Raw genomic sequence first — 9,916 nt, 5'->3', positions numbered from 1 at the left:
CTCTCCTCGGCGCGTGTGTACAGCGCACCAGGTTGTCGCCATGCCGCGCCTCGCTCACGTAACGATACACATCCGCCGCCGCCGCCCAGCATCGCAACCTGTCTCAATTGAATTGCGCGCCGAGCAGGCTGCTCTGGCCCGGCGGTGGGGTGGGGCCCGAGGGAAGGGAGACACTGCCGCTCCGCCGCGCCGCGCCTCCCCGAGCCGGAGGTCACACGCCACTCAGCTGAGCGCCGCGAGGTCGCCGTCGGCCAAAGAAGTCATCATTGTCGCAGGCTGCGCGGAACTGTCGTGGGCAGGTGGCAGCTGGCGGGAAAAGAGGACAATTTTCGGTAATTTTATTATAGAACGGCGGACTGCTCTGCAGACACGACATGACACGCTGCCGCGCCCGCCTGTCTGCTTGTCTGCCAACCTGGGTGGGCGTTCCTGGAGCTGATCCAAGGTGCAATACTAAGCATATAGGATCAGGTCGGGAAACAAATCCACACAGTTTTAACATCTAAAAATTGAATCGAGTGACTGGATCCGGCCCACCTCATTCAGAGCAATTGCACGGTTATTTTATAAAACTGCCCCCAACCCACCCAACCTAGTCTAGCCTAGTCTAGCCTAGCCCGGTGAAAGCACGTTCGCCCTGGTGGCGTGGTCCGCAGTCCCGCGTGCCTTGCGCCTCGGCTGCGCTGGGCCCGGCCCGAGGCCCGGCCGGCGCTGCCACTGCTTCCGTACTTCCGGTCCGACCAAGGCTTAGCCGTTTGTAAAGTGCTGGGGTAGGACAGGGCTGAGGGAGGGGCGGGGAGTTCCCCTTCTCGGGTTCGACGCTTGGCTGATGACCGTCGGCAATTTTTTTTCGGATTTGATCCCTCTCTAGTCCGTCGATATTGACGTCATTCCTCTTTCCAACGCAGTGCCAGCTTGCCCCTGCCCCCCCCCCCTTTTCCTTTCGCCAGGCTCCTGCAGTGAAGCGTTCCCACCCTGAGTGAGCCGCCGTCCAGGTCCAGCCCATCACAGACTGTGACGTAAGACTAATTTTTATTTTTTTATCATCATCGTCGCTGACCTGCTCGCCATTACTGCCCGCTGGACGCTATTGCAGTGCAGCGCTGGGCGGCACGGGGCTGCACGGCGCGACGGCGCGGCCATCGCACCGCAAATTGCGCCATTTTGCCTTTAACTTTGAGCTTCAGAGGTGTATTTGTTTGACACTCGACCTGCTGCAATAACCAGTTTAGAAAAAACAAAAACAAATTGTTTTCAGAAATGGCAGTCATGCAGCACGTACGACTCTCGGGGTTAAGTGTGCCTCTGAAGCCATACGGTTGGGTAGCCTGGCATACATAGCGCGAAACAGTCTGATCTGTTCCCCAACTGGCAAAAGTAATAAGTTGCAGGAACGAACAAAAATCATGCACGGAATGGAATTGTTTTTGTTGTCAAATTTACAGTCAGTACACTTGCATAGTAGAACACTGCTGACAATGAGCTAGGCATAGCGGTAGCGGTCATCGAGTAATCCGGAAGCCCAGGCCGGCAAGCCAGCAGGCGCGCGGCCGTAGCGGCTGTGGAGCTGGTCGAGCTGATCCTCACCCTGATCCTTATCTGCGATGATCCTCGAAGCAAATCCTCTTAGCGTGGCTAACGCTCCCTGCCCTTTTTCTGTGTTGCAGGACCAGATTGAGTCGAATCTGAAGGCGTCCCTGGACGAGCTGCGGAAGCGCATCGGCGAGCACGATCCCAGTAAGTATGAGAGCCGTAGGGTGTAATGTTGATTGCTCTTATTAGGCGCTTTCTTATTTCCTATGCAACGCCGGAATCCTGTGTAGTGTTACGATATTCGGTTAAGCTGCTCGCCCTTAACAACAAGCAAAATTATCAAAACATACATATTGATATCAAACAAGGCAGGGTCTCCATGGTATGGTTCTTTTTGCAATTGATAAGTTTTTGTTGTTGTTTTTTATTTCAATTGAAAGGAAGGAAAACAAAACTATGCTCGACTTGAAGGCGTGAGCGCCTATGGTGTTGAGGGCCACGCGGCCACGCCCGTTCGTCCACACGCCTTAGCTCCCACAGTTGACAGGGACTCTGCGCGACGACGTAGCGAGGCGTGGCCTAGCAATGACGTGGGAACGGCAGAGGTGTTTCGTTTCAGGGTGGCGTTGTTGCGCAACGTCAGGAATTTGAGCGCTTTTGTTTCCGTTTATTGCGCCGCGTTCGTCTTCCCTGCTTCCTCACTGCAGTCCTATCGGGCTCGCCGGTCGGGCTCCCTTCGAGCTCTGTTCGGGTTCTCTCGGGGCTCGCTCGCGCCTCCCAATTAGTGAAAAGGAGACGTCTGGGAACACGATACAAATCACTGTCGGCAGGTGCGCCTGGCCGGCCAGGGCTTCCGGGAGGCGGCGGCGCTGACATCTTGTAGCCGTGTAGGCGCCGGTAGGCGCGGACACCGTGTAGACCCTGCCCCTGCCTGCACTGGAAGTTTCTTACAAAGAACTAACTGTGCTGTTCGTAACGTGCGAAGGATTTGGGACCTTTGCAGTACAAACAAATCCCTTTGTATTACGCAAGGTGTGGCTTCATGATACGAAGACTACGTCACGTGTATGTCGGTATACCACCTGGTGCTGTTCATGATGTGAAGAGTGCTCTTTGTAAGCAACTCGACGGCCTAAGCGCCCCTAAAGTACGGGCGACTAGTTCCTATGTGCTTTCCGTCCCACATTGCCTCCCTCACTCTCCCCCTCAAACATGCCACTCACCCCATCCTGCACCGGTCTTTGAGCCCCTCTCCCCCCATCCCGCTCTTTTTCCTCACATCGTCACCAACTGCACTGACCACCACCCCTATATAGGCACAGGCAGGGCAAGAGACGGGCAGCTGGCAAGGGCTTCCATGTCGCATGCGGCTGACACCCCCGACCTTCCCCCCCCGCCCCACCTTGGCACTAGGAGCAGGAGCCCCCTTACTCACATTCATAAACACCGGTAATGCAATGCTCCACACCCCACGCTGCACTGTACTCCGGCTGCACTCTGCCTGTACTCGCAGGTACTCCGGTTCTCTTGTACTCATGTGTACACCAAAAGTTCGAGTTGTCGAACCCTCGCAGAATTGTGTTCATATTGAGCATGAAATTTATCTCTATATACCATCTGTATACCATCTGAGTTTTATGCTGGTGATCCCCCTCCCACCAGTCCCACTCTCGTTTTAACCTTACCCGCTTTTAAGATAGCGTTGAAGCAATAATACTAAAGAAGGTGATACATTATACAGCGATACCTTGTTGCCTTCCCCCCCCCCCCCCCCTATGTGTACAGCCCACTCATCCTCACCCTCCTCTCCCCTGGAGTCACCCGTCGCGGGCGCGCGGGCGGCGGGCGACGCGGCGGTGGTCTCACCTCACCTCACGGGTTAAGCTGGTTAAGGTCCTGTCCCGTCACCTGTCGCTGCTCCACTCCACGCCACACCGATTTGGCCGTGGGCGGGACGTGGGCGGGGGCGGCCGGGGGGCGGGGCGGCACCCACCAGGACGACCGGGGCCCCCAGCCCTGCCACGGGGCTTCAGAGCGTCCTTCCCTTCGGCCCAGCACGGTAGAGCCCCGCCGGCTGCGCCCCGCCCAGCCCGTCCGGCCAGGGCCGCGCGCCACATGACCGCCAGGCCACTCTACTCGGGTCGCGCGCGGGGTGCAGGCGGTGCGGGCCCTGTCGGCTGCTGGCGGCCCAGCCCCGCGGACCCACCGCCGTCGTGTTCGCCGTCCTCGACCTGCTCGCCCAGGTCGTGCGCCCTCGTGCCCCACCGCCGCGAGCTCGCCGACCGCGTTCGACAGGGTGCTGACGAAACGGCCCGCGCTGCGCCACCGCGGTCATGAGCCGGCCGTCGCAGCCCGCGCCCAGCATCCTGGAGCGGATGAGCATCTTCGAGCAGGTGGAGCTGCGCGGTGGCGGCGCCGGGCCCCGCGGTAAGGACACGGGTGCGCGTGGAGGAGTGTCCGCGTGAGGCGGCGGCAGCGGGCGGCAGCTACCCCTCTGCAATTGTCTTTTGTCACGGCACGGCCGTGGTTTTGGCATGCGCAGTTTTGCGGGTTTGTCACTACTTGCCAATGCAACTTTTAAGCTCTATGATCGTGCCTGCGCTGTTTTACGTATTAAATACACTTGTGAAAAATGTTACGATCTGTCAGATAGCTCCGCTAAAACAATCAGTAGGAGGGACCATCCCTGCTTTTGAGCCATTATTATCCAACACCATATCGTGGGGCCAATACGGATCAATATCAAGTAGTGTTTTCAACTGTGTTAGGGGTCATCCAGAAAGTTCGTTCGTCATTCGCCGATACCGAACTGCCCAGTTGAGCCTATTCAAGCTCTCATAGCGCCTGATCGGTAGGCAACATCTAAACTGCCGTGTATGCATGCACCACTGGGTGGCCTACCTTGAGTCTCGCAGGCGCCGAGCTCCCTCAATTTGCCGAATGAATCTGAGAAAAACGGACGTACTCTCTGGACGACCCCTTATGCTCTGCGCCGCACCATAGGTCTGGCGCACTACTCTGGGAAAATTATCCAGTTTCAATTTATACATTAAAGTATGCATTCTATTTCCAAATTTAACATTGTTACTTCGCACTAATTTCACGCCATAAATATGGCCTTGCTTTGTAAAACAATGCGCTGGGTGCAGCTTTGTGGATGCCAGCGACAGCACGCCCGAAGGGTAGGCAACCTATCGTGCACAGGGGCACTTATTGAGTCCACCTTGTCGGCGCTGCTTGGCGTGTATGGAGACTTGCAGTGATAAACTAAGTGTGCAACTGCCTAACACTTGCAAGTGTGCAACTGCAAGTTAAATACTTGCCAATCTAAGGAAGTGTTCAGCCGGGGAGTTGCACAGCTACCGAGTTGAACACGTTGCAAATATTGAACTTGCAGTTGCACACTTGGTTTATCAGTGTGGTTTTGGTCCGGTGGAGGTAAAGTTTGGGTTACGTTTTATGAGTTGTATGGCGAGTCTTTCTCATAATTTGATAATTAATCAACAACTACAGATTCGCTAAAAATAGAATGCCATATGTGGTAGACCCGGGTCGACTAGATCATTTTAGTTTTTAGATAGCGTTACCAAATGTCGGCCGATAAAGTTTTGAGAGTATTTTAGCTCTATACTACCTTGCTTCATTCGAATCCAGCTACTCATCTTTCACCCAAGGAAATGTTCGTCGTGTTTGTTTTTTTAAATATGTGTACATTGATGGACCGATTGTTCTCCTTTGCAGCCAACATTTACGCGGACGCCATGATCCCAGAGCAAGAAATCATGGAGCGCTGTAACCAGAGGAACTCGAGCGGACACGGCCTGATGGGAGGGCTGGGCGGACTTGGAAGACCCCTGCCGTCCGGTGGTCCTCCGCACGTCAACTCGGAAGGACTCATCGTGCCGAGGAAGGTGCAGAATCCCTGCCTCGACTCCAAGGACAGACAAAACCTCCACCGGGAGTTGATTTTCAATACCAAAATGTAAGTACTTACAGACACACAAATACGTCCCGTCCTGTATTTTTTTCTTCTTAGTTTTTTCCTATCTTTGAATAACAAGAAACGTCTTACATCGAACTTACATTTGTATTTGTATTCATGTGTGTAAAGATGGCGCTCACAATTTCATTTTTCAGATACAGGAGGGCAAAAACAGGCATTTCAGAACAACATTTGACATGAGGATCAGTACAAAAATTTCTTTGATGTAGGAGTCATAGATCCTCCCATCTGTACAATTCTCTTTCAATTAAATAATTTTTTAGACTAGTTTGGAAATTTTTTGATGAAGCTGCATCCTTGAGAACATCTAGTAATTTATTAAAGAATATTGCTTCCATGTGGGATGGATTAACCTTTATCACGTTTGATTTTGAACGTTCTATATGTATATTTTTATTATTTCACGTAGAGTACTCGTGTATGGTATTGACCAGCCTGGTCCGTTTTGGATTTGCCAGAGGCCAGAGTGAAGATAATGATCTAGATACATATAGTGCATGTACCTCTACATGTATGTATCCTCTACAGGATGCAAAGGCTGGCAAATTTGAAAGTGTATCCTCACTGCATTTGTCTTTTCATTTGTTATTTTATTAAATCTCCTTCCGCACCCCTATACAAACTAAAAGAAACAGTACAGGGCTTTTGGAAATCTACACATGCATGGGAAACTGTTGGGATTCATTTTATGGTAATCTAGATTTCATACAATTTGTTGTTTGTTCTTTTTGTGTCTCCAGAGGCAAAAACCCACTAAACCAGAAGTCGGAGCTTGCGCGCGCCCTACAAAATCGAAAGGAGAGCCAAGCAAAAAGGGAAGTGGAGTTGCAGAAGCAACAAAATAAGACACCATTTGAACGAGTAATTGAAGAACGCGCTCGCAAACTCGAATCTGTAAGTTTTGAATGTTTTACAAAGGGCATGCTGTTTAATAATAATATTTTATTTTGCATAAGTTTATAATACATTTTTGTTCTGTGTTCGCTTGTTTGCAGAGAAAGGAGCCTGAGGGAAGAAGTAGCAGTGGAGCAGAACCAGAATTTATGCAGATTCATGCCAAGGTCTGCAAGCCAAAATAATGGGGTAGTTGGGCAAGCCCTGTTTTGTTTCCGCAACCATACCACGCTTTACCTGGAGCATGTTCCTGTAGCTATGATATTGATATCCATTTACTGCTCTGACCAATAACTGAAGCAGATTATGAGCCTTCCACAGGTTTAAGAGTTCTCATTTTACCTTCTTTTGACAATTGCCATACTGTGGACACAATGTTTTTGAATTATTGAATGGCTTTCCGTAACTCACTGTCTGTCAAATATATATTCCCTATTATTCCATCTGACCATCACATGTTCTCTCCCATCTAGTTTAGTATTAGTTGTGATCTTACTTTAAGTTATGTAGTAATAATTATCTGACAACCACTTCCAATCTAGGGGTACGAATATTGTGAACTTTCCATTATTATTATTATGAAAACTGTTTTCTTTGAAATTTGTGTCGTCCAAAGAAACTGCTTTGACACACTTAACTGTTTGAAAACATATAGAGTTCAGAATTCAGGCATATAGTTGTACTTCATAATCCTACGGTACTTTTTATTCATCGACTTCTAGGTTGGTAAATTATTGTGCAATAGCTTAGGCTACTTGTGTCAATTTTTTTTGTTTTGTTATTCTGACATTTCCTCCAAAATGCATTTGTTATGTATTTGAAGCCCTCTGGAACATATGTAGAGGTGAAACTAACTGGTTTCTTTAGATTCTTATTTTTGTTAAGCAAGTGAAAGAAAAAAGTGGTTAATCTCAAGACGCTCTTGAAGTGACATTTAAAAGTAAAATTATTCTGGCAGTATACCAATATCTCTTAAAAGACTTTTGGATTGTTAGTATTGTCACTGAATATTGAATATCATCTCATTGACAGTACAGACATTAGTATTTTCTTACATGTCAATCTCATCTTGATGATAAAAATTCAGAGTATTTTTATAACTCTATTTATTTCTGTGTGATGTTAACATAAATCACATTTTTTTAAAACAACCGTTATTGCAAGCAAGATACTATTTGCCTATAATGTATTGATCTAGCCATAGCAGCATCTTGGAAAGTATTACCGTAACTTCTATTACTTTTTTCTTCTTTGATTTTCACAAGTTTCCCTATTTTTGAGCTGAAGTTTTGTGTCTAATTCATGAGCCAGTTCAAACATGTAGTGTAATATCTCTCTTGAATATTGTGTGGGTAAAAACAAACTATTTTCTTCTTTGGTTGCATATCATTTGTGATTTTACATTGTAGTAATGTCTTCGAATCATTGTAAACCTTTAATGTATATTACTGTTTATCATATTTGTTAGAAGATTCAAACAGCACAATGTGTTGGTGAATTTGGCACAAAGTTGCTACTTTGATTTCCTCTTATATGTCTTGAAAAGAGGATCTTGAAGCAGGGACTGTAGGGTATGTTTAAACAGTGCTTCCTTTGTTGGTATCTCTAGGACTTGATACAGTTTTTAATATGGATCAAGACCTGTCAAATTTTGTAATGCTAAGGTTATATTGATGATAATTTTGGCCGGTACCACTAAGAACAAAGAAGGTACTGCGAGATGTTCCCGGGATTGCACCAAGGGGTGAGGGATGAACAATGATCTGCTATGAATTCTTCATTTGTACAACTTTTTTTTTTTTTTTTTTTTTTCATTTTTAGGTTGCCCTGGAACTTGCATTGTTTATTAATAAACTAGGAACTAATGTACTGCTTCTGTTTTCTCTGATTAGAAAGTCAAGTATTAATCTCATTATAGGAGAAAGATTGTATCTCTAACTTTCATTCAATGTTATAGACTGATAGTACCTGTTAGATTCAAAGACATTTATTGTCAACCCAGTTATGACCAGTTTTTGGATTCTGTACAACAACCCATATTTACCCCTGTTATCTTTTTCAAACTTTTCAGAATATCTGTTAAACAAACATGGTACTTACATGTGAATTAATTGTACATTGTCAATTCAGGCTGGAAGTGCATCATTTTGCCATATTCAATGAATGGTATATCCTCTGAAGATTACTGTAATAAAGTCAAGCACATGAAAACTAAGAAAAAGAAAGTGCAGAGTACAAAATATGTTCATTGGTGGCAAAACATTATGTTATGTTCTTTTTTGTGCATTTTTGTAGTCATTTCTTTTACAGTTTTTTTACAGCGTGTACATGTACCCTTTATTATCTATCTAGCGTGATGCTCATGCAATCATAATGTCTAATGTACAGTGTTTTGTTTACAGAGCACAAAACCCAAATTCTAAAATCTTTTCCTTTTTTTTACATTGAAAAGTTCTTTTACATTCTCTTTTCTTTTTGGAAAGAGTGTGTAATTGAATACAGGCGATGATGCTTCTTAAGATTGTAATTGTATTGCTCATTCTCTCCTGGGAAAAGATTAAAAATATCTGTACAAATAATGTTCAAAGTTGTATAGTTACTAAATGAGTTCTCTCAGAATCCAATACTAATCTTTCCATAGAACTCATCGATATACATACACGTTGTTGGTTAACAAGAAAAAGATTGTGATTGTAAGATTGTGAATACTTCCCTACTAGCATGTATATACCAAACTCAATTACTTTGTTTTGTTCTACATGTTTTTTAAAGCCATATTTCTGTTTTCTTGAGTTGCCGCTGGGGTTATAATGGTAGCAGCTGATCCTTCTCATGAACAAATCAATTTAAGTCAGAAAAAAGACGAGACCAAACCTGTTGCTTTTGTAAATACTACTTGTAGTCAGTTAAATAAACAAAAAACTTCCTACAGTGACTGTGTAAATATTCTTCACATCCCAACCAGAAATAAAATATCGAACTACTATAGTCTGAGAGATGAGTCTGCCTTAATCTTCCCAACCTGTCTGTATTACTGGTCAGAATCACCCCTACGTTTTAGGCGTGAGTTAACTTTCTCCAACCAGCATTTAAAATACCTGTACGAGTTGTGAGTTGTACCTCTAACACAATTATCAGTGGTGATGTGTACTTCTAATGTTTTGACCTCTACAGAAAATGAAGCAAATTACCTATTGCAGATTTGCCTCTGTTTCAAAGGATGATTTATCTCTAAACATTTGCTATCAAAATCAATTTTACTTAAGATGCTTGATTGTGAGCAGAGGCGACAATCTGGTTTCTCAATGTATATTTTTTTGAAACACAATATGCAAATAATAATTTGGGCTCCATAAGCACCATTTTACGGGGATCAGGGCGTTTCGAAACCATGTGCCACAAAAATGTGGCCTCAAATCCGGCGGCCCCAGTCAGCTAAATCTGACCAGATTATAGAAGATCCTTTTTCGGGCAATGTACACAGGG

At 46.0% G+C, this 9,916-nt stretch overlaps 1 protein-coding gene across 1 annotated transcript in view; it reads left to right on the top strand.

The window, feature by feature from the left end:
* Positions 1-9,365, top strand: part of LOC113215397 (uncharacterized) — a 46,334-nt gene extending 36,969 nt beyond the window's left edge. Inside the window, exons 3-6 of the mRNA XM_026435020.2 lie at positions 1,668-1,737; positions 5,275-5,515; positions 6,277-6,430; positions 6,532-9,365. Coding sequence (XP_026290805.1) covers positions 1,668-1,737; positions 5,275-5,515; positions 6,277-6,430; positions 6,532-6,615 — 549 coding nt within the window. The 3' untranslated portion in view covers positions 6,616-9,365. The remainder of the gene's footprint in view (positions 1-1,667; positions 1,738-5,274; positions 5,516-6,276; positions 6,431-6,531) is intronic.
* Positions 9,366-9,916: the final 551 nt, after the last annotated feature.

Source organism: Frankliniella occidentalis, unplaced genomic scaffold (assembly GCF_000697945.3).
Source record: "Frankliniella occidentalis isolate FOCC.00 unplaced genomic scaffold, Focc_3.1 Scaffold92, whole genome shotgun sequence".
Lineage (NCBI taxonomy): Eukaryota > Metazoa > Arthropoda > Insecta > Thysanoptera > Thripidae > Frankliniella > Frankliniella occidentalis.
This window is presented reverse-complemented; position numbering and strand designations above follow the sequence as displayed.